Raw genomic sequence first — 23,066 nt, 5'->3', positions numbered from 1 at the left:
GAGTGGATTACCTTGCAAAATCTTAGGAAAATTAAGTTTTCAACTTTTAAGTTTAGTTTACCTCATACATCTCCAATCTTCATTTATGAACTATAAAAGAAAATTACATGAATTAAAAAAGAAAACAGAACTTTTACAGCATAAAAGCGATAAATTTATAATATGAAAAGGTAGAAAAAGATCACCTATAATATTATCATCTAGATAACACCTACTATTAATATTTCTGACAGTATTTTACTGTAATAGTTTTATTTTATTTTATTTTATTTCCTTTTTTTTTTGGTGTGTGTGAGCAAGATTGGCCCTAGCTAACATCTGTTGCCAATCTTCCTCTTTTTGCTTGAGGAAGATTGTTGCTGAGCTAACATCTGTGTCAATCTTCGTCTATTTTATGTGAGATGCCGCCACAGCGTGGTTTGACAGTGGTGCTAGGTCTGTGCTCAGGATCTGAACCTGTGAACCCCAGGCTGCTGCCAACTTAACGACACTATGCCACCAGGCTGGCCCCCTATTGTATTTTTTTTTGTTGAGGAAGATTGGCCCTGAGTTAACATCTGTTGCTTATCTTCTTTTTGCTTGAGGAAGATTGTTGCTGAGCTAACGTCTGTGCCAGTCTTCCTCTATTTTGTATGTGGAACACCGCCACAGCATGGCTTGATAAGTGGTGTGTAGGTCTGAGACTGGGATCTGAACCCATGAACCCCGGGCCGCTAAAGTGGAGCACGTGAACTTAACCACTATCCCACAGGGCTTACCTCATGTGCTTTTAAACATAGTTGTGATCATATTTTGTCTACAACTTATAGCCTGCTATTTTTGGTTAGCATTGTAGTGTGAACTATTTTCCATATTATAATTGAACTTTTTTGAATTATTTTTAATGGATGGTATGATATTGTATGACTTTTATGCATACCTGTTTATTTAGCCATTATTATACATTTTAATTATTTACAGTGTTTTCGCTGTTGTAAATAACTCATAGATCAGTATCTTTTGTGAGTAAAGTTATTTATTAAGAATTATTTTCTTTGTATAGATAAAAAGAAGCAGAATTACTCAAGAGATCAAAGGCTTATTGCCAAGTTGTTTTCTAAATCCTTTTATTACCACTGTCCATATGTGAGAGTGTCTACTTCAGAGTAAGTTGTCCTACAATGGGTAGTCTTTTTTTCCCTTAAGTATTTGATAAGTAAAAAAAGATATACATTTAACACTTTTTTATGGAGTTAATGATAGGTTACAATCTTGTGAAATTTCAGTTGTACATTAATGTTTGTCAGTCGTGTTGTAGGTGCACCACTTCACCCTTTGTGCCCACCCCCCACCCCACCTTTCCCCTGGTATCCGCTAAACTGTTCTTAGTCCATAATTTTAAATTCCTCATATGAGTGGGGTCATACACAGATTATCCTTCTCTTGCTGGCTTATTTCACTTAACATAATTCCCTCAAGGTCCATCCATGTTATTGCAAATGGAATGATTTTGTTCTGTTTTACAGCTGAGTAGTATTCCATTGTATATATGTACCACATCTTCTTTATCCATTCATCTGTTGCTGGGCACTTAGGTTGCTTCCACATCTTGGCTATTGTAAATAGTGCTGCAATAAACATTGGGGTGCATAGGACTTTTGGGATTGCTGACTTCAAGCTCTTTGGATAAATACCCAGTAGTGGGATGGCTGGATCGTATGGTAGTTCTATTTTTAATTTTTTGAGGAATCTCCATACTGTTTTCCATAGTGGCTGCACCAGTTTGCCTTCCCACCAGCAGTGTATGAGGGTTCCTTTTTCTCCACAACCTCTCCAACATTTGTTAGTATTAGTTTTAGATATTTTTGTCATTCTAACGGGTGTAAGGTGATATGTTAGTGTAGTTTTGATTTGCATTTCCCTGATGATCAGCGATGATAAGCATCTGTTCCTGTGCCTATTGGCCATCAGTATATCTTCTTTGGAGAAATGTCTGTTCATGTCTCCAGCCCATTTTTTGATTGGGTTGTTTGATGTTTTGTTGTTGAGTTGCGTGGGCCCAGGCGACTCGGCCCCCACTGCAGCCTTGGTCCTTCCTGCGGGAGCGGGCGGAGGTGCCGGGTGTCCGTGTGTCCGCTGGCCGCATCCTCAGTGCACCTGCTGTCTGCTGCCCTGTTGACGTTTATGTGACTGGCTCCTACCTTATGGTGTGCGTTAGCGCTACATCCTGCGTTGTGGTTACGTTCTGCCCTGTTGGTACTTTGTGCACTGTCGTTATTTTGGACGTTCTGGTTACTTGGTACTTTGTCGTGACGTTCCACACTGTCGTTCCATATTGTTACCTTGTATGTTGTGGTACTTTCTGCCCTGTCCTGACATTCTACGTTTTGTCGTGTGGAACCGGCACCAAGACTACAGAAGCCAGAATACTCACCCCCTCACCCGATTTTTGAAGAGAAAACTTTCCGGTGTCCTCTGCAGCTTCAGTATGTTTTCTCAGCCTCTAACGAGCAGGGGAAGCTGGGGCGGGCAGACCCCTTTGTTCCCAGTGCGTTTTCAGGGAGGGAACAGCTGCTTGGCTGCATCTGGGTCCCAGGCTGGGGCCTCAGCGTAGAACCCGCTCCTCCGCGAGGAGCCTGTGGCAGGTCCCCTTTAGTCGTGGGCGGGCAGGCAGGCTTTGCTTCTGGGGAGAGCGCCACCTCCCCGCTGTGCGAGCGCTGGCAGGCGGCCCCAGATCTGCCCCAGATCGGCTGTCCTTGCTGACCTGTTTGTGCCCTGTGCGTCCACACTGAGCCACAGCCGGGGTCCCTGCAGACACCGCCCCCTGCAAGGCCTCCCGCACCCTCAGCAGCCTCGCAGAGAGCTGCTCCGTCAGGGCGCGCCAGCTGTCCCCTCCCACCTGCACAGCCGCCGGCCCGCCCGCCCGCGGGAGGGGTGGCCTGCCACCCCTCCTCCAGCCATGTGCCCTCCTCAGCCTGTGGAACGCGCGCCGCCTGGGCCGGCCCCCACAGCGCCTGGCCAGCGACGCACGGAGTGCGCTGAGCCCAGCCACCCCAACCGTCCTGCCGGGCGCAGCTGCCGCCCCGAGCCCAGCGGCCCCAGCCAGGCCCAGCCCCGAGAGCAAGAGCCAGAGCGAGGTGCCTGGCCCGGGCCCTGGCGGCCCACGCGAGCCGACATGCGGCTCCACGAGCCGTCGCTGTGCCAGGACCCCAGCCTGAGGCAGGAGCTGGCCTCACTGGCCCGCGGCTGCGACTTCGTGCTGCCCTCCCGCTTCAAGAAGAGGCTCAAGGCCTTCCAGCAGGTCCAGGTCTGCCGCATGTCACCCCCCCGGCCCACCCGGGTCCCTCCCGAGTCCCTCCCTGGTGTGGGGGGGGCGGGGGCTGCTCGCACCCACCCGTGCAGGGAGCGTGGGTCCCGCGTGAAGTCGCTGGGAGAGCTCCTAAGAGCTCGCCCGTTGCTGGAGTTTTGGCGGCAGGTGCCGCGGTGTGGCCAGGATGCAAGCCCCCAGCGCGTGGACAGGTTCTGGCTCGGGTGGGGACCTGACCCTGTGGTCCCGGTGGGAAGCCTGGCCCATGGTCACGGCCATCTCCATGATGACACGGCCCTGTGGGACGCCTGGCCTTCTCGGCCACATGGTGTTTACTGGGCTGTGGGGATCTGCACACATGGGCCGGGCAAGTGGATGGCTCGGTGCTGATAGTGAGTAGTTGGCGTGTAGACACCCTCTCCATGGTTGTGTGTGCTCGGAGGAGTAAGACCTGCTGTGTCTACACCTTGGACGTGTTACGAGTTAGTTTGAGGGACCCAGTCGTTTGGAAGCATCAGACAGCCCGTGATCCCCAGAGTCTGTCTGTGACTCGAGGGGTCTCCGTGGCATATCTTGTCCTCGCCTCAGCTCTGGGCCGGTGCTGGGGGCAGGGCCACAGGGCTTGGGGCCGGGGCTCCTGCTCCTGAACGCCTCACCTCTTGCAGTTAGACACCCGCACTTTTTCTCTAGGCCAGGACTTAACGTCCTGTTGTGGCCAAAAAAAATGACATCCAATCAGACCGGGCCATCTGGGGGAAAAAAAGACCTGCCTTCTGCTGATATTTTAATGGGAGTTTTTCTGGGATCATATCTCAGCTTTTACACAGCTTGGGAATTTTTCCTGTCTTGTGTCTTCCAACTTCTGAAGTTTTGTCTGCAGCTGGGGAAGGTGTGAGTCTGTCCCTAGATTTTAAGGAAAGTGCCTGCATTTGGAGACCCAGGAGTGGAATCTGCCCCACGCGGGTCCTGCTTTGACGATAGGAAAACAGATGTGGGGCAGTTAGGGTTTCTCCTGATGGTCCACTGGGCTGTGTGGGAGACCCGGAAATCCCTCCAGCCTCGCCCAGGATGGTCGTGCCTGGGGGCCCGGCTCCCCACAGAGCCCATGCAGGAAAGTCTGCATTGCTTTAGGGCTGCTGCTTATCAAATGAAAATCACTTTTTGGGAATCAAACTTTATGAATTCATTTCATGGGAAGTTGTTTCTTGTCACAGAAAACATGTCTCAACCTTGCTTCTCAGCCGTGACGATGTGCATTGCGTAACGTGAGTGCTCCCTGGGCTGCAGGCGGTGGACCAGTGGGTCTTTCTCATGGGGGTTGTGGGAGGAGCAGAAGGAGAGTTCTCCTGGCTCCTTTCATCCCAAGATGTTGGAGGGCGGATTCGGGACACAGCCTTGGGGGGGTCAGCCAACATCTTTGGGAGAGGCTGGGGGTAGAGGGAGAGGCTGGGGGTGGAGGGAGGGAGGTGGTGCTTCAGCCTGACGGCCACGCCACCCGCTCAGTGGGCCCCCCTGGCCCGGAGCAGAGGACCCTGGGGCACGGCTGTGCCGTCCACAGTGGAGCCATCCCTGCTCCCGCCTCCCATGTCCACCCGCCCACCCTGCCCAGGGATTCTCGGGCCTTCTGGGCGCCGAGCAGCGCCAACTCCCGGTGGTCACTGCAGGCTCTCTCAGGCCCAGGACATGCTCGGCTCACCCCGCTGGAAGGGGTCCTGAGCGTCCTGTACCCCGGGGGTCCCATCACCCACTCTCCACAAACAGGCTCAGGCACAGTTGACGGGCGCCTCTGCTCCTCCACTCTGTCACCTTGCTGTGGGCCCGGACACGCTGTCCAGCCTCCCTGCAGGGTCCTTCAGGGCACACAGACCCCGCTGAGCGTCATTCCAGACCCCAGTGTGGCCACCCCCTGGGGACAGTCCTGGACTCTGAGCTGACCTCCCCTCCCTGGGGTGACAGCGTGGCCTCCCAGCTCTGCCTGTCCCAGATGGCAAGTGGGCCACAGTCTGGGGTCCTAGTCTGGGTGGGGTCACAGTACCCTGCAGGAAGGGTCATGAATACCCCCTTTGATCCACATTCCCAGGACCCTGGCAGCTGGAAGCGGCCCCTCTGTCCACTCGGCTGTGGATGCAGGTTCCCCTCACAGGCCACTCCAGAGCCGCACACACGCCCCCTTGGGAGCCCGTCCTGTGGGGCAGGTGCAGAGCCAGGCTGACAGTGTCCAGGCCGGGGACCCCGCTCAGCCGGGCTCCCCCGTCTGTGTCAGTGTTGGGAACACAGCTCTGCTCCCTCCTGTGAACGCGGCTGGCCCAGCAGCCTCCACAGTGAGCCCGGCCCCTCCTGTGCTGGAGGGAGATCCTTCGCACGAACCCGTGTGCAGGGCCTGGCTCCCCCGTTGTTGTCTTTGGCTCCCCTGTGTTAAACTTTGACCTCTGGCTCCCATCTGTCAGCGTGGAGTGTCGTTCACGCGTTTAGTTGGCGCACCTCCTGCCAGCTGGGGTGGAGGGTCCACGGGAGCCGAGGAGAAAGCTCGCGGCCCACAGGGGCCTCCTGTTGGGTGCAGCATCTTTGGGGCCTGGGCTCACCTGGAATCCACAGGCTGTCCCCCTGAGCTCCCTGGCCCCGTCCAGGGCCCCGTCCCGGCCTTGCTGCTGCATCCGGTCTCAGACGGGGCCGCCCAGGACGCTGCTGGGCTTGGCCGCTCCGGCCCAGCGTCCCTGCCTGGCCTGCTCTCATTCTGCCACCTGTGCCCTGTCCTGGCCCGTTGGAGTCGGAGGGACCCATCTGATGTCCCAGCATGTGCCGTCTGACCCCTCTGGGACCTGACCGTCCGAGGCTGGTGTTGGGAGGTGTGACCCCAGAGACACAGCTGGACGGATTTCTGCTGGGCTCCCCCACACCCTTCTGCGGGAGAAGAGATGCCTTTGCTTTATCCCAGGGCTTGGATTTTGGTCGTGGGGGCACCGCTCCGCCCCACTGTGTGTTCTGGGAGGCCCATGGGCGAGTCTGAGGTCCCAGGAGTGGGGTCGAGTCAGGGAGCAGGCGGCTGGGGCCCTCTACAGAAGTAGCTCTCCGTGAGGCCGTGCCCCTTGATCGGGGCTGCAGGGGGCCTTCGTGGGGCGGGGCGGGTGGGAGCCCAGGCAAGAGGCTTGGGGACCCGAATGCCCCTTGGTCGGCTGGTTGTCATTTTTTAAGAGGCCTGAGCCGTACTTTAGGACTCTCCTTTCACACACACACGTGTGTGTTTTTGCCACTTTTGTTCATTCCAGTCATCTGGCCGCGTCCCCTGGAGGTCGGGGAATGCGCCCCACGGTCCCTGCAGGACCTGCTGAGACCTGTTTTGCGGCCCAGGAGGTGGCCAGCCCCCAACGGCGTCCTGTGTGTTGGAAAAGAATGTGAGAGCTGCAGCTGTGCTGGGGCCGCATCTATTTCTGTCCCGGAGATTAAACTTGTAAATCTCCCGTGTCTGCAGCAGGCTGTTTGTTTCTCGTTGTCCCGTCAGCTCCGTCATCGCTCCGGGGAGCTGGGCCCGGCCTCCCTGGGGGCTGGACCTCTGCTTTTCCCTGCAGCGTCTGCCGTGTCCGTGTGGGGCTCCTGGGGCCGGCATTGGCCAGCTCTGAGGCATGTCGTTTCCCCTGGTCGCCTGCCCTGACGCGGTCCCTGTCTCTCTCTAGTACTGTCCACACCTCCACCTCTTGTGTGCACATCAGTCCAGCCACCCCACGGCCCCTCTACCCTTTTCCGTCTTTTGAGAAGATGTTCACCCTCTGCACCCTTACGTCTTATGTGTGTCTCTTGTGAATAGACACGATTCTCTTTTTCCTTCTGATCTTCATCTTTTAACTGTGCCGTTTGTCTGTTTCCACGTGTTATGACTGTTCGTCCATCTTGGTTTATTTTCGTCCTGTCCATTCTTGCCTCCTCTTTCTCTTTTCCTCTCCTACTTTGGAGTATTCCCTTGCTCCTAGCTGACTGCTCATCCTAGAAATGGCCACTACTGGATTTTTCCAGGTGAAAAATTAATACCTTTGCCTTCCAGCTCAAAACACTCAGATGGGGGCTGGCCCAGTGGCGCAGCAGTTAAGTGAGCATGTTCTGCTTCAGCGGCCCGGGGTTCACCAGTTCGGATCCCAGGTGCAGACATGGCACCACTTGGCAAGCCATGCTGTGGTAGGCGTCCCACATATAAAGTAGAGGAAGATGGGCACGGATGTTAGCTCAGGCCCAGTCTTCCTCAGCAAAAAGAGGAGGATCGGCAGATGCTCAGGGCTAATCTTCTTCAACAAAAAAAAACAAAACTCTCAGACACTTCCATTCCATGACCCCATTCATTTTATACTGCTGTTGTTGCCTTCGGAGGGTTTTTAAAAAGAAATAAAATCGCCGCCTTATGATGATTCACACAGTCAGCGTGTTGAGATTTGCCCCCCATACGCCCCTTTCCTGCATCTCCGACCTGCGTCAGGAGCACTTGGCTTCTGCCTGACGCACGGTCCCCCGCACATCCTGGACCAGCGTCTGCTGACAGTGGCCGGCTCGCTTTTGCTTTTCTTCCGTTTTGGTCTCAAACTGTCTCCATGTTGGTTTTGTGTGGCAGACACCTCCCGGGAGGTGGCGTTTGGGCGAAAGGGCAGCCGCTCTCCTCCAGCTCTGGCCCCTGCATTTCTGTCGAGAAGCTGGCTGCAGGGCTCCTGGGTCGCTCCTTTGGAGACGGTCCCCTTTTCTGTTCCGTTCCGTCTCCTTGTGGCAGGTTCTGAGGATCTGCCGCTGTCTTGGATGTTGTCCAGTCTCGTCGTCCGGTGTGCAGTGTGGGTCGCTCCAAGGACTCCTGCTTGGGGTTCCTTGGGCCTCGGGTCTCAGGATGTGTCTCCAGCTCTGCAGCTGCAGGCTCAGCACCTGCGTCTCCTCCCTCCCGGGGCACGAGTCCCTCCCAGCTGTGCTGCTCTGCTCTCCAACCCAGAAAGCAAGTGTGTTTCCTGTTCTTCTGGACGTTTTATTTGGGGCTGTCTTAAGTCTCCTCACTCTTGCATCTTCAAGCCTCTCCCTGTCTTGATATATGAAGCGTGTCGGCTCTCATTCTCAACAACGTCAGAGTCCGGAGTCTTCGCCAGCCCAGCTGCTCCCTGCTTGCCGGCTCTCCCCCATGGTGCCTTCCTTTCATGTGTGTTTGTGCATTTTGATCATGAACGCCTCACTTTCCTTGGAACTTGGGGCGTTTTCTGAGTCCCGAGTTGAGGATGGTTCACCTCAGCACATCTTGCTGCTTCCGGGCACTGCTGATCTGTGGCAGCCTGATGTCGTCGGCTGGAGGGTTTGGGGACCAGGCACAGGATGTACATTTGGTTTGCACACTTGACTGGGAGTCTGCTGTGAGCTCTAGGGAGCTTCGCCACCACCCCTGCCCACAGCCCCTTGATGCAGCACCAGCTTTCAGGCCTATGATTGTCCTTTCCTTCCTGGGGTCAGAGGTTGGTGGGGATTTATTTCCACTTCATTCTTCTCACTGCAGGGGCAGCCCCCAGGATCCCGCTCAGGGGGCAGCCTCCGTCGAGGATGCTGGATGTTGCCTCCTGTCCCCGAGCTCTGCAACACTGTGAGGTGACGGTCACTTCACCCCCTTGAGTGCACTCCCTGAAGGCAGCGCCTGTCCAGCCTCTCCTGGCCTCGCTGGGTGCCCCTTCCCAGCGTCCGTGCCCTGAGAGTCCTTCCTCTCTTGCCAGTCCGTGAGGCACTCAGGAAGATGTTTGTCAAGTGCTCTCCCCAGCATTTCCAGCTGCCTTCCTCAGAAGGGCTGGTCCGGGTACCTGGGTCTTGACAGGGCCGCAGAAAGAGCACACATGTTAGCATTTACTTCTCCCTGAGTCGATCCTGCAAGTCCAGCACCAGAACTGGGTCATCCAGTGTTGCGCTGTGCCTCAGGGAGTGAGTTGGTGGGAGACGCTTGCTTCCCCATGAGTGTGAGAGACATGGAAGGTTCCAGGCTGGGAGAGACTCACTGTGGACAGAGGGAAACAGAGTCATGTGGCCAAGTTCTCTGAGGTAGCAGCTTTCCGAACACAGCGAAAGGTGTTTTCCTTTCAGGGGAGCTCTTTGGGATGTGCGTTCCATCACTGCATATTGCTGGGGGCCTGCTCTGTGCCAGGCACTGGAGGGTAGCTGCACCTTCTAGTTGGGATGACAGAAAAGCCTACAGAGCCTGACTGGGATGACAGTACCTGTGAAGGGGCGGCAGGTGGGGTGGGATGTGTGTTCTGTCAGGGATGACCTTGTGACCTGCGGTGATGTATTCTGTGAGGGGGCAGCAGATGGGGTGGGATGTGTGTTCTGTCAGGGATGACCTTGTGACCCGGGGTGATGGTTCCTGTGAGGGGGCAGCAGATGGGGTGGGATGTGTGTTCTGTCAGGGATGACCTTGTAACCTGGGATGATGGTTCCTGTGAGGGGGCAGCAGGTGGGGTGGGATGAGTGTTCTGTCAGGGATGACCTCGTGACCTGGGGTAACGGTTACTATGAGGGGGCGGCAGGTGGGGTGGGATGTGTGTTCTGTCAGGGATGACCTTGTGACCTGGGGTGAGGTTCCTGTGAAGGGGCGGCAGGTGGGGTGGGATGTGTGTTCTGTCAGGGATGACCTCGTGACCTGGGGTGATTGTTCCTATGAGGGGGCTGCAGGTGAGGTGGGATGTGTGGTGTGTAGGATGACCTTGTGACCTGGGGTGATGGCTCCTGTGAAGGGGCAGCAGGTAGGGTGGGATGTTTGTCCTGTCAGGGATGACCTTGTGACCTGGGGTAACGGTTACTATGAGGGGGCGGCAGGTGGGGTGGGATGTGTGGTGTGTCAGGGATGACCTTGTGACCTGGGGTGATGGTTGGTGTGAGGGGACGGCAGGTGGGAGTGGGCTCAGGCGGGGGGTGTTGTGTTGTCTATTGATGACATGCTAGTGGCAGGTGGGATCTGATCATGGTCTTAGATGAGGTAAGGCAGTGTTTGTGGGGCGCCTGGGAACAGTAGGCACAAAGGCCCTGAGGTGGGCAGTGACAGGGGCAGTCATTAGCGCCTCCACACACCCGCTGTGCCCCAGGGAGCTGTGGTGCAGTGGTTCTCAAACTCCTGACCCAGGGGACCGTCCTCCTGTACCAGCGTGTTGGTGGAAGGGACGTGTGGCACCCTCAAGGGAAGCCCTCCTGCTGGCAGCAGCCAGTGTGGCCATGCGGGGTGTCTGCAGGGCGCTGTCAAGAGCACCAAAGACCTGTGGTTGTGTCTTTGCCCCTAAGTTTGTAGCTGTCTCCCTTCCTCCCTCCCTCCATCTGCCAAATTCCCCCCAAATTCCCCCCGTCCGCATGGCTCTGACCACAGGGGCCGTCTCTCACTGCGCAGCCCATGTGGGCGTCCTCCCTCCACCATGGTCAAGCTCCCCAGGCAGTAAGCTCGCTCGTGTCCCACTCTGCTCGTCCTGTGCCGCTGTCCAGAAGGTCATGTCTCATGGAGCTATGCGTGTGTCCTCGGGGCCAGGCCTCAGGGCCCGGAGCAGAGGAAGACAGGAGCTCTGCTGTGTTCCAGGGTCAGAAGGACCCGGGCTGCCGCACGAGGCGAGGGGTTCCTGGAGATCAGCGAGCTGTGTGTCCACCCCCAGGAACAGACACACGAGCTGAGGCAGAGACAGGCCCTCGCGTGGCAGCCCTGGGCGTGGAGGCCTCATGCGTGTGTGTGCGTCTGTGTGTGTGTCTCCATCGCGACCAGCAGGCCCTTCCCCGCCAGTCCTGACTGGGAGGCCCATTTGGCTGTTGGGCCCCATCCCCTTCCTGTTCCTGCCCCTGGAGACAAGCGGACCAGCAGACGGTGGGGGATGGAGAAGGAGGAACAGGTGACTGAGCCGGTGCCATCGCTGTCGTGGGAATCTCTGCGCCATGTGCTCAGGAAGCGGGTAGAAACCGTCAGATGTGGTTCATCCCCTGCAGTGTGAATACTGCCTCCTAGAGTGCTCAGTCTTTGCAGCTTCGGAAGACACGTTGGCGCGTCTCCACCCACAGAGGTTTGGTGAACTTGCTCCTGACGCGTGGTTTCTGCCCCTTGCGAGGCCCACACAGGACCTGGGGCTCCCCGTGCCCTTGGCCCAGGCTGGCCCCTCTGCCCGGGTGGCCCATCAGCTTCTCCCTCTCGGACTGCGGCCGAGCCTGCATCACGGGGGCCCGGTGTCCATCCTCCTTGGAACTGGCCCCCCATGTCCTTCTCTATACCTCTGGCCTCTCCTGTTGTCCGAGGCCTCCCCGCCCAGCAGGGCCATGGGAGGGTCGATGGGCCACTGTACAGACCTCAGACGTTGTCCCCGTGGTGCCGGTCGTTCTGAGTTCGTGAGCACAGGGCACGTGCTCAGATGTCATAAAGTAGCTCCCAGTGCTGCCTTGGACCATCTGTTAGACCAACGAGAGAATGAAGCCGACTACAAACGTGATCTAAAAACTCCCGTGTGGTGACAGACGTCACAAAGTAAATAAAAAGACGTGGGGCCTGGGGACGGAGGACAAAACTCACAAAGCCGAAGACACGTGCCGCCCTGGGAATGGTCAGAGGAGGAACAGAAATGACGGCACAGCGTGGAGTAGAGAAGGGGCAGGGAAGATGGTGTCCTTGCCTTTTAGACAAATGAGGAGATGCTCCACCTGGTTCAGAGTATGGTGGGGGTGGAGCATGATGCCTGTGTGGTGTCTTAGTTCCCCCAGACGGCGGAACCTCAGTTTGACAGCGCCCTCTGCTGACGGGGCAGGAGGGAATGCGGTGTCGGAGATGGTGGTGGCCCCCGGAGCTCCTCCCGCAGGAGCACGTGGACGAGCCACACTCTTGCGGTGCTGAGGCCGTGCCGGCTGCCTCCCTGTGCTCCCATTCAGATTGGGGCCTTTGTAAGCTTCTTGCACTCGCTCACCTTTAAACAACGCAGGACAGGCGCCTAGCCCGTGGTGGGGACCGCCCACCTTTAGGACTGTGGTGTGTGCAGACACCAGCACCAGGGACACCAGGCCCCCAAAGCCCCCTCAGGAGGTGCTCGCATGTATCCTCACGCCTAGGACAGGAGCCACGAGCACTCGCTGCTGCTGCTGCTGCTCCACAAAGGGGCATGCTGGCCTCCCGCCCTCCCCTCACGTGTGGTGGCGGCCGGGTCACCGCGAGGTCACCAGGGCACAAAGGCCACGTTACTTCCCCAGGCAGAGCCGCCAGGACCCCAGGGCAAAGCCTTGCTCGCGGATCCCAGCCTGGATTCGCATCTGCGTAGACTGCGGATTCATGAGGAGGTCTGGTCGCCACGCGTGACTTGTGCAGATGAAGACAGACTTCCTCGTGAGTGTCCAGCGAGGTTCCAGAGCTGTCGCTTGGCAGCCCTTGGGCAGGAAATGTCCCTATGTCTCCACAGGAGGGGGGCACAGATAGTGGGCGTGAGCGACACAGGGCCTGACACCACATGTCCAGGACGCCCCAGTGAGCCCACCCCGCTGCTTTCAGGGCTTCGTGTGGTGGAGTCAGCATCACGCCGTCGCCAGCTGGAGTGTGCCTGTGGCCATCCAGGGGGAGGAGGGCACCCATGGGGACGCTCGGGCCAGCCAGGGGGGCGAGGGTGAGCCTCGTGGTGGATTGCTGTGCACTGACAGCCGCAGGAAGATTTGATTTAAGTTCTTTGTCACGTTCTGTCCATTTTGTCAAAGTCCATTTCTCAGGACCGGCCTGAGTATTAACTGTGTAACGGGTCTGGCAGAAGCCGGCTGACACGGTGACAGCAACCTCGTTTTCAGGAATCACACCTGGTCGTAGGCGAGAGGCCGAGCAGTGTGTCTGCATGGAGGCGTAGCAGCGCTGTCATCCCTCTTCCTTGTCCTTTCCCAGGTGACCAGGTGCGCGGCCTCCTAGCGCTGACCAGCAGCGAACGACGTCCCTGTGACTTAGCAGCCCAGGGGTCTGTGTCAGCCCAGCCATGGACTGGGGAGAAGGCACATGGTTGACAACGGCTCCAGAACCAGCCCAGGGGCAGCCACCCCACAGTGTAGGTGCCCTGCCCTCTGCCTGGAGCGCCAGACTCCTTGTGCCTCAGTTTTCCCACCGTGAATACAGGATGCTGGTGGCACGTCAGTCACAGATTGTCCTGAACGCGGCAGTTGAGTGAGATGGCTCATGGGAAGATGTGGTCGGTGCTCAGGAAACACCAACACCGTATTGCACAAAGGTACAAGGGCAGCGACTGTGGCCGACAGCTCAGGGCATTGGGCTCGCAATTCATTCCGCCTCGCGGGAGAGAAGAAAAGAGAAAGACGGGAAAACGGAACCACCGCCACAAGGCAAGGAAACAGGCACTCAGGGGCCTGCCCCGGGGGCACAGCAGTTAAGTTTACAGGCTCCGCTTCGGTGGCCTGGGGTTCGCGGGTTCGGATCCCAGGCGCAGACCTAGCACCGCTCGTCAAGTCACGCTGAGGCGGCCTCCTTCATATGAAGTAGTAGACGATTGGGACAGATGTTAGCTCAGTAACAGTCTTCCTCACAAAAAATTAAAAAAATGAAAAATGGCCCTCAGTCTTTGTTCCAGAAATCGAGGGGAAAAGTTATCTTCCTCAAAGCGAATCGTGGGCACCCCCAGCAGATCTGTTGAACCGAACCCTCTCCTTCCAAGGAGGCAGCTCTGGGTGTGGCTTCCCCTCCCGCCTGTCCCTGGGCCACGGTGGGTGTGGTTTTGGCTCAGTGCTGCTGTGCAGGGCTGTCACATCAGGACTCAGTGATTCTGACACTGTAACCCAATCCCCGTGGAACAGGACATCCCGGGCTGGGAGGAGGGGGATCAGCCTGTGTCCCTGGGTGCTGACTCGGGCCGAGTCTCGTGAAGGGTGGGCCCGAGGTCATCGTCCAGCCTTTGCTCTGCTCTGAGGCTTAGTCCACAGTGTGGTCCTCGTGCTTCCCACCGTCCATGGCAGATCCACCTCGCTCAGCACAGCCGGCCTGCAATAGGTGCCGGAACCTCAGGGCCGCCCTTTGCAGCCTCTCCTTTCTGATCACCGTGCCGTCCACATCTGCCTCTCGGCTCTCAGCACTGAGGTGACCCTGCGTCAAACCCCTGACTGTTTTATTTGCCCTGTTGTGATCACAGGGCTCATTGTCGTGCGTCTGCAGGCTCTCCCCATAGCCCCCCAGTACAGCAGACTCAGGACAGCAACACCTCTGGACGTGTTGCTGTCGTCTGTGGGTCACGTCAGTGGGGCAGGACAGAAAGCGTTTACAAGTGACTCCTCCTCCTAGTGCTGGAGGGAAAACAGACAGGTGACACAGGGCGTCCCGGGACATGACTGAGGGGACGCGAGGCCGTCCCGAGATGTGACTGAAGGGGACATGGGGCCATGCTGAGACGTGACTGAGGGGATGCGGGGCCACCCTGAGACATGACTGAGGGGGACATGGGCCCCTCCCGAGACGTGAGTGAGGGGGACGAGGGACCGTCCCGGGACGTGAGTGAGGGGATGCAGGGCCGTTCTGAGACGTGACTGAGGGGATGCAGGGCCGTCCCGAGACGTGACTGAGGGGGACGTGGGGCCATCCTGAGACGTGACTGAGGGGACGTGGGGGGCCATCCCAAGACATGAGTGAGGGGGACGTGGGGCCATCCCGAGACGTGACTGAGAGAACATGGGCCGTCCCTGAGATGGACTGATGGACTGAGGAGGACACTAGCCGGTCCCAGAGGCTGCAGCTGGGTGGTGAAGAGGCCCCCGTTGCAGGACGAGATGTGTAGGACACCCGCAGGTTTCAGTGGGGAGCCGTGTTGACTGTGTATCCTGGTGGCAAATTGGTAGTGCTGTTGGTGTCTGGTGTTCCAGCCCCTGGTCCCTGTGGCATGAGGCGGTGGCTGCATGAGCTGTGCTCTGTCACTCGGCCTTGGGGAGGGTGGCTGACATGTGAGTGCCCCGTGGTGCATGGAGGGGACCCCCCACCTGGACGTTCGGGCCTGCTGGCGGTGCCATTCCTCTGGGTAAGAACCACGATGTGCCCGGTCACTGGGCCGGCCCTGAACCCTCTGTGGTGTTTCCTCGGCCTGCTGTGTTGTGTGTGTGTCTCCTGCACGCTCAGGGTCTGCAGGTCCTATGTGGTCCCGTGGTGTCCCGTGTGCATTGGGTTCCCCAGACCTTGTTGAGTTGGGGACCCTCACAGTGCACTCTCCTGACCATCTGCCCACTCCCGGCCCCATCAGCCCCCGTGGCCTCAGGCATTGGGTTTTTGCTGCTCAGTCCAGTCCTTCCCCAGTAGGACGCTGGGCTGTTCCTGCCTCCTGAGACTGTGGCCTCGTGTCCCCAGCCCTAGAGAATGTAGGGTGTAGACCGGAGATGCGTCCATGGGCCAGACTGTGCCTCCCCGTCACTGCCCGTCGAGGCCGACCGGGTGCCTGGTCCTCGGCGGCCGTCTACGACCCGGCTCCCAGGAGCTGTTTCTGGCCCCAGAAGGCCTCTCCTGAGTCAGCAGGGAGATGCTGCTGAGTCCTGCTGGGCGACCGTGCCCACCGTAGTGGGAACAGCGAGCCTCATGGGCTCGGCCTCAGAGGAGATTCAGAGCCTCTCCCCCCTCGGTGCTGCAGACCCGGCCTGGGGCCAACTTTCGGCAGTCATTCCTTAACCGGGTCCACTGAACAGCTCTTTCTGCTTGGGGGCATTTTAAACAACCGTGTTTTATATACAGAGTCCCCCCTTCCGCCTGTAACGACAGCCCCACAGCAGGTCAGCTCCCTGAATCCCCGAGGGCACGTCCCGACACCACTGTGTCTTGGAAAGCATGTCAGGAGGTCAAACTTCTCCGAAGTAGTTGCTGCTGAAGGTGCTGGCTTCACTTGGGGTGGCTCAGCTGCCGTTCTGCCTTCTGGCGAGAAAGAGGCTGCAGGGCCAGATCCTTTCCCGGAGGGCCATCCCAGGTCAGGTGACAGACGTACGTCCCATTCTCCGGGAGGCACACGTGGGAACCAGCGACTGCAGGTGTGGGCCCCAAAGAGAGGCCACACCTGTCCTGGCTGTGAGCGAGCGCCATTGACGGCCCGCCTGGAGGACCCTGACCCCAGGAGGACTGCGGGGCAGGCTCCCCACAAGGACCTGTGCCAGCCTCCCTGGCAGCCTGGGCCGTCAGCTGTCACTGTTGCGGGGTCACACTGAGGCAGGGCTGGGGGAGGCTCAGCAGTGTGGATCAGTGGTATGTGACGCTCTCTTGTGGTGTGTGACCTTTCGGATGCGGGTGGCCTCATGGCTGGAGTTGGCCCCCAGGATTGTCTGGCGTTCTGTGCACATTGGGGTTCCGTGGCCCCGTGCGCTCACTTTGAGAACGGTGCCGCCCCTGTCTGTTACGGGTTCATGTGAGGACGATGTTTCCTGTTCCCAAGTCCTCACCACCTGTCTCATTTCTCAGGTCCAGACAAAGGAGGAGCCCCTGCCACCAGCCAGCAGCCAGAGCATCCCCACCTTCTACTTCCCCCCGAGGCCGTCCGCAGGGGACAGTGAACGTCGATGCCGTCATCGCCAAGATTGAGCGGACCTTCGCCCAGTTTCCGCACGAGAGAGCCACCATGGAGGACATGGGCAAGGTGGCCAAGGTGGGTGCCCTGCGTGCTGCCTCTGGGCAGCACCACGTTCACGGGTTGGTGCTTGTGTTCTGTTTTCAGGATCTGAAACACAGTGGAGACTCTGTATTAACGGTTGTGCCAAATATTGAAGACAGACATGCCTGTGCGTTGTTGCCCTCCCAGATGGAGCAGCGTTCACCTTTGCATTTTTTAAGCAACTGATCCCCTGAGGTCCAGCCTGGCCCTTCCTCTGCGCCCTCCTGCCCCCTGTCTCTCCCTGTGTAGGGTGGGTGCTAGTGGACCCACAGTCCATGCGCAGCAACATGTCGATTTTGAACTTAGCCTAACACATGATCCCCCGTGCATTGTCTCACCATTTGGTTTTGAAATTCGGTGGCATGTCTCCAGGCCATCCATGTTGACATGTGTAGACACATGTAGACGAGCACAATCGTGGTTTCCCACATCGCCTCAGCCGCGTGGGAAGGCTCCCGTGTAGCCGGCGGCTGGCACGGCCCCTCCTGGGTGCTGGCGTTGACGCGTCCCGCTCCCCCATGGATCGGGCTGCCTTGGGCTGTGCTCCTGAGCTCCGCCTTCAGGCCGCATTGGGGTGCTTGTGCTTCCCCTTTGCCCCTGTGCTTCCGGGGTGCTTTCTCTCTCTTTCTTCATCCCCACCCTCCCCTCTGGAATGTCTCTTCCTATTCTGGATGCTGACCCTCCGTCCATGTGTGTTGTGAGCAGGTTCTGTTCCACCTGCTGAATGGTTCACGTGCTTCCTTTTGCTTGCAGTTTTTAGGGCTTGTCCTCTTTTCTTGTTGGAACTGCTTTATTGAGATATAACTCTCGGACCACAGTTCACCCATTTAAAACGTACAACTCAGCACAATGCAGTGTATGCCCGGAGTTGTGCAGCCATCATCGTAGTCAACTGGAGGACATTTTTGTCACCCCCTAAAAGAAACCCTGTACCCTTTAGCTGTCATCCCCCCTCCCCCACCCCCAACTAATCCACTTCCTGTCTCTGTAGGTTCGAGTATCCTGGACATCTTATGTAAACAGATCCATACCATGTGTGGCTTTTTGTGTCTGCCTTCTTTCCCTCAGCACACAGCCAGACCCGGGCGACACTGGGGGCTCGGCTCCAGGCCCCCACAACAAAGTGAATGTCACCATAAAGCAAGTCACACGAATTGTTTGGTTTCCGAGTGCAGATAAAAGTTAGGTTTATGCTATGCTGTAGTCTAAGTGGGTGATAGCATTATGACTAAAGAAAAGTGCATACCCTAATTAAAAAATACCATATTGCTAAAAAATGCTAACCAGCACCTGAGCCTTCAGCAAGTCATCTTCTCTTTGCTGGTGGAGCATCTGGTGAAAAACGCAATAAAGCAAAGCGCGGTAAAGCGAGGAGCAATAAAGGAAGTGCTTTATTGCAAAATAAAGCAAAAATACAAGTGAGCCTGTGTTTTCAAGGTTCGTCTGTATTGGGGCGTGTGTCAGTGGCACGTCCTTTCAGCGTCCCGTTGTGCATTTATCCATTCATCAACTGATGGACGTCTGGGTTGGCCCACCTTTGGGCTGTGGTGCACAGGGCTGCTGGAACACGCGTGTGCGAGTCTTGGTGTGCAGGTGTAGGGTTCTCTCAGATATACACACCTAGGAGTGGAATTGCTGGGACACATGGCGACACCATGTTTAACGCTTTGAGGAGCCACAAGACCATTTCCCAAAGCAGCTGCCCCATTTTGCATTCCCACCGGCAGCGTAGGAGGGTTCCGATCTCTCACACCCTCGCCAGCACTTGTGTCTTGCTGATTGTAGACAGCGTGTCCTAGGGGGCACGAAGTGTCTCCTGGTGGTTTTGACTCGCATTTCCCTGAAGACTGTCATGTTGAGCAGCTTTTCATCTGCTTATTGGCTATTTGTGCATCTTCTTTGTAGAAATGTTTGTTTAGATCCTGTGCCCGTTCTTTAACTGGATTGTCACTTTATTGTCCAATTGTAAGAGTTCTTCATATATTCTAGATTCAAGTCCCTTATCCAATACTTGGTGTGCATTTTTTCCCATTCTCTGAGTTGTTTTTTTTTTTTTAATTATATGTACTCAGCACCTGAAAAACTGAGAATTGACCTGAGTCTTTTTTAACCTTTTCTTTTTTGCTGAGGAAGACTGGACCTGAGCTAACATCTGTGCCAGTCTTCCTCTATTTTGGATGTGGGCTGCTGCAACAGCATGGCTTGTTGAGCGGTGTGTAAGTCTGTGCCCAGGATCTGAACCCACCAACACTGGGCCACTGAAGCAGAGTGTGCAAACTTAACTACTGTACCACCAGGCTGACCCCTTTTTTCAGTTTTTGATAGTCTTCCATGATGCCAAAAAGTTTTTGTTTGTTTGATAAAGTTCACTTTATCTGTTTTTTCATTTGTTGCCCGTACTTTTGCCGTCATATCCAAGAAATCATTGCCAGATGCAAGGTCATGAAGATTTGCTTTTGTTTTTTCCTGAGAGTTTCTAGTTTCGGCCTTTACGTCTAGGTCTTTGATCCATTTTGAGTTAATTTTTGAATATAGTGATGCAGCGGTCAAACTCCATTTTTTACGTCTGGAAATCCAGTTGTCTCAGCACCAAGGCTGAAGAGACCATTCTTTCCCCGTCCAGCGGCCCTGGCCCCCTTGTTGAAAATCAGTTCCCCATAAATATGAGGGTTTAGTACTGGATTCTGATTCTAGCCCTTGACCTGTCCTTGTGTCTTTATGCCAGTTCCACCCTGTCTTGATTACTGCTGCTTTGTAGTCGGTTTTGAAATGGGACGTGTGAGTCCCTTCTCAAGCTTGTTTTGGCTCTCCGTGGACCCTTGCAACTCCTTATGGATTTTAGGGTCAGCTTGTCAGTTTCTGCAGAGACGCCAGCTGGGGTTCTGCTGGGCTCGCGTTGACTCTGTAGATCGGTGTGGGGAGTATGGCCGTCTTACTACTGTCTTCTCATCCGTGTACATAGGACGTCTTCCACTCATTTAGGTCTTAGTTTCTTTCGAAGATGTTTTGTAGTTTTCAAGTATAAGTTTTGCACATCTTCTGTTAAATTTGTTCTGAAGCATTTTATTCTTTTTGATGCTATTATAACTGGAATGCTTCTCTGAATTTTATTTTCAGCTTGTTCATTGCAAGTGTATAAAAATGCAATTAATTCCTGTGTACTGATCTTGTATCCTGCAGTCCTCTGAACTCATTTATTCGTTCTAATAGTGTTTTAGCGTATTCCTTAGGATTTTGTGTGTACATGATCATGTTACCTGCGGCTAGAAATAGTTTCGCTTCTTCCTTCCCGGTGTGGATCTGTTATTTCCTCGTCGCGCCCGACTGCTCTGGGAAGAACCTGTAGCGTGGTGTGGTGTTGATGTCCGAGAGTGGAGGTTCTTGATCCTGCCCTTGGGAAAAGCATCCAGTCCTTCACCGCTAAGCATGCTGTGAGCGTGGGTTTTCACAGATACCCTTTATCGGGTTGGGGACCTTCCTTTCCATTCCTGGTTTGGTCAGCGTTTTTATCAAGAAAAGATGTTAGCTTGGTCGGATGCTTTTCCTGTGTCTGTTGAGAGGCCCGTGTGGTTTGGTTCTTTATTCTATGGATGAGGTGCATTACGTGAGTTGGTTTTTCCAATGTTAAACCAACCTTGCGTTCTGGAGCAAATCCCACTTGGCCATCGTGTGTGGTCCTTTTTCTGCGTGGCTGGATTTCACTGGCTGGTATTCTGTGGATGGTTTTTGTGTCCGTATCCAGAAGAGATACTGGCTGGCAGTTTTCCTGTGATTCCTGTGTCTGGTTTTGGTATTAGGGTAACACTGGTCCAAGAGGAAGATCGGAAGTGTCCCCTTCTCTTCTGTTAGAGATCGCCTTTTTAAAGTATGTTTTTAAATTTTGTTTTATAAGTATGTAAAAACGTACATGGTTCCAAGGTCAAAACTCACAAACCAGATATATTCCCATAAGTCCAGAGTCTACCCCTGTCTGTTCAACTCTGCTCTCTTCCTCCCCCATAAGTAACAGTTTTCATAAATTTGGCTTATCCTTTATTTTTTAATATGAGCAAATACCTACAAATATACATCTGTGTATGTACACACATATTTAATTTCTTCCCTTTCTTGGATGAGAAGTAGCACGCTGTTCTATGCTTGGGTGTGTTCTCTCTGAACATTATGGGTGGCGATCACTCCCCATTGGCGAGGTGGCCCTCGCTTTGCATGTTCGTGTGGGAGCATGAAAGTGACCCCACGAGCTGAAACCTGTGTAGCTTTTCTACTTCTTTGGCGGCTTTCCTCCGGGCACGGTTGCTGGGCGAGAAGCAGTGGGTGTCTGCTGTGGACAGTTTGGTGAGTTCCAGTGGGCCTGTCAAGCCGTCAGCACAGTCAGCATGATGAGCGTCTCCACTGGCCCCTAAACTCTGCTTCATTCTCATCCCTCCCGCCCCCAGCCCCAGGCTCCCTGTGGTCACTATTGATTAGGGATTTCTAGAATTGTACATAAACTAAATCATACTGCAGATACTTTCATTCTTTTTTATGGTGGTAAAATTCACATAAAGTTCCACCAGCATTTTAACCATTTTAAGATGTACAATTCAGGGGCCTTTATTTCATAGACAGTGTTGCACAACCATTACCACTGTCTGGTTCCCGAACATTCACATCCCCCTACAAGGGAATCCCGGGTTCTGTAGCAGTCACTCCCCATTCCCCACGCCCAGCCCCTGGCAACCATGAGTCCCCTTTCTGTCTGTGGATTGGCCTTGTGGTTTCAAAAAGGATCTGGGCAAAAGTTTGATACAAATGAAAAATAAAACCAAACCCACCTTCCCTAAGCGTCATTTTTTAAGAACAGCCAGAGAAGTGTGATGGTTTGGTGCCCTAAGCTTCCTTTCCTGCTGAAATTCTCATCCAGCCTGGCACCAACCTGAAGGAAATCACCTCACTCCTCATGCTCATCGCCCTTCCCTCTTGGGACCTGGGACCTTCCTCCCAGGACCTTGGGGTTAGGGGCTAATAATGGAAGTGAAGTCACTTAGAAAACACAGAAAAGCAACTTAGGAGATATGTCACTTCAGGTAATCTAATCCACATCCATCAAACAAAATCTGCAAGTGTTTGGTGGTGAGGATGTGGTCTATTTTCCAGAAATCACAGACAGCTTATATTGCTTCCTGTGAAAACTTTTTCACCTCCTGTACAAGCTCCCATCCAACCCAAGTACGTTTCTTAAGTAGTCTCAACAGAAAAACTAACCTGAGAATGATTTAACGGGACTTTCAATTCTAAAAGATCCAGTGTCAAACGCTTTATGATCAACTCCTTTGGCACCGCAGAGCCCACGGCCTCAGCACGCTCTCCCGGCTGCATCCTCTCTCTCATTGCCTTCTTCACAGCAGCGAGGCGACCCCCATCTGCGATCCCAGCATCATCATGTTTTGGTTCACTCGCTATACCCGAGACAACTTTTTCCTACAAAAGAGAAATTATGACATTTACTAAAGCAACTCATTACCATCTTATAAGAAAAATGAATAAAGCATGCCTAAAATATTTCACACATCCATCTTATGCTTATCAAGTTCCTAGTATGTGCTAAACATGCTGGGGGTCAAAGGTAAAGGACAAAGTTTCCTGCCCTCAAGGAGTTAGTTGTGGTTGTCGTTTAATGTAAACAAAGATAGGACCCTTCAACATGTCTAAAAACTGATGGAAAAGAGAGAACAAGGCTAAGTGATGGGATGAGAGGTCAATGACTAAGAGATCTGGGGGAATGGTTCCAAAGTACAGATAAAAGATTAGTTTGATTTTAACTGTTCAGTAGTCTTAACGGTGGCCTATAAAATAATGTAGGAGAGAAACACTGGTGGTAAGGGGCAGAATTACAAGGCTCCGACATAATGCTGTCTTGACACAGCCGTTATCTGCGTCACTGATGGTGTTATGTCCCCCAGACTAAACACCCGATAAGAAATCGCACGGCAGGTCCAAATGTCCCAGCATCCTTCCTGTTTAACAGACTTGAAATTCATTCAATCAATCTCGTCACTGTCCTCAGGGCCTTTGTCATTAGTAAGACATTACTAACGTCTTACTAAGACATTACTTCATTAGTAAAATAAGGAGACTTCATTAGTAAAACAATCCTACAATAATCCTTTAATACTCTAACATCTTAAACTCCTAAGACAGAA

The 23,066-nt window shown here is 54.7% G+C and overlaps 1 protein-coding gene across 2 annotated transcripts; it reads left to right on the top strand.

The window, feature by feature from the left end:
- Positions 1-974: 974 nt before the first annotated feature.
- On the top strand, positions 975-18,895 carry LOC139044299 (serine/threonine-protein phosphatase 2A regulatory subunit B'' subunit beta-like). 2 transcript variants are annotated; one of them, XM_070503729.1, is made up of 2 exons: positions 975-3,286; positions 16,701-18,895. In XM_070503729.1, the coding sequence occupies exons 1-2, from the start codon at positions 2,939-2,941 to the stop codon at positions 16,812-16,814; spliced, it is 462 nt and encodes a 153-aa protein (XP_070359830.1). In that variant the 5' UTR covers positions 975-2,938; the 3' UTR covers positions 16,815-18,895. The 2 variants fall into 2 exon arrangements, with proteins under 2 accessions (XP_070359830.1, XP_070359829.1); XM_070503728.1 differs by having other exon boundaries at positions 1,007-3,286; positions 16,695-18,860.
- Positions 18,896-23,066: the final 4,171 nt, after the last annotated feature.

The sequence above is a fragment of the Equus asinus genome, unplaced genomic scaffold, assembly GCF_041296235.1.
Source record: "Equus asinus isolate D_3611 breed Donkey unplaced genomic scaffold, EquAss-T2T_v2 contig_796, whole genome shotgun sequence".
NCBI classification, from domain to species: Eukaryota; Metazoa; Chordata; class Mammalia; order Perissodactyla; family Equidae; genus Equus; species Equus asinus.
This window is presented reverse-complemented; position numbering and strand designations above follow the sequence as displayed.

Excerpts from the sequence above, each read along its gene's own strand:
- LOC139044299 (XM_070503728.1), top strand. The coding sequence starts at position 2,939 with ATGTGCCCTCCTCAGCCTGTGGAACGCGCGCCGCCTGGGCCGGCCCCC. Across the intron at positions 3,287-16,694 it reads AGGCCTTCCAGCAGGTCCAG|GTCCAGACAAAGGAGGAGCC; the intron begins GTCTGCCGCATG and ends CTCATTTCTCAG.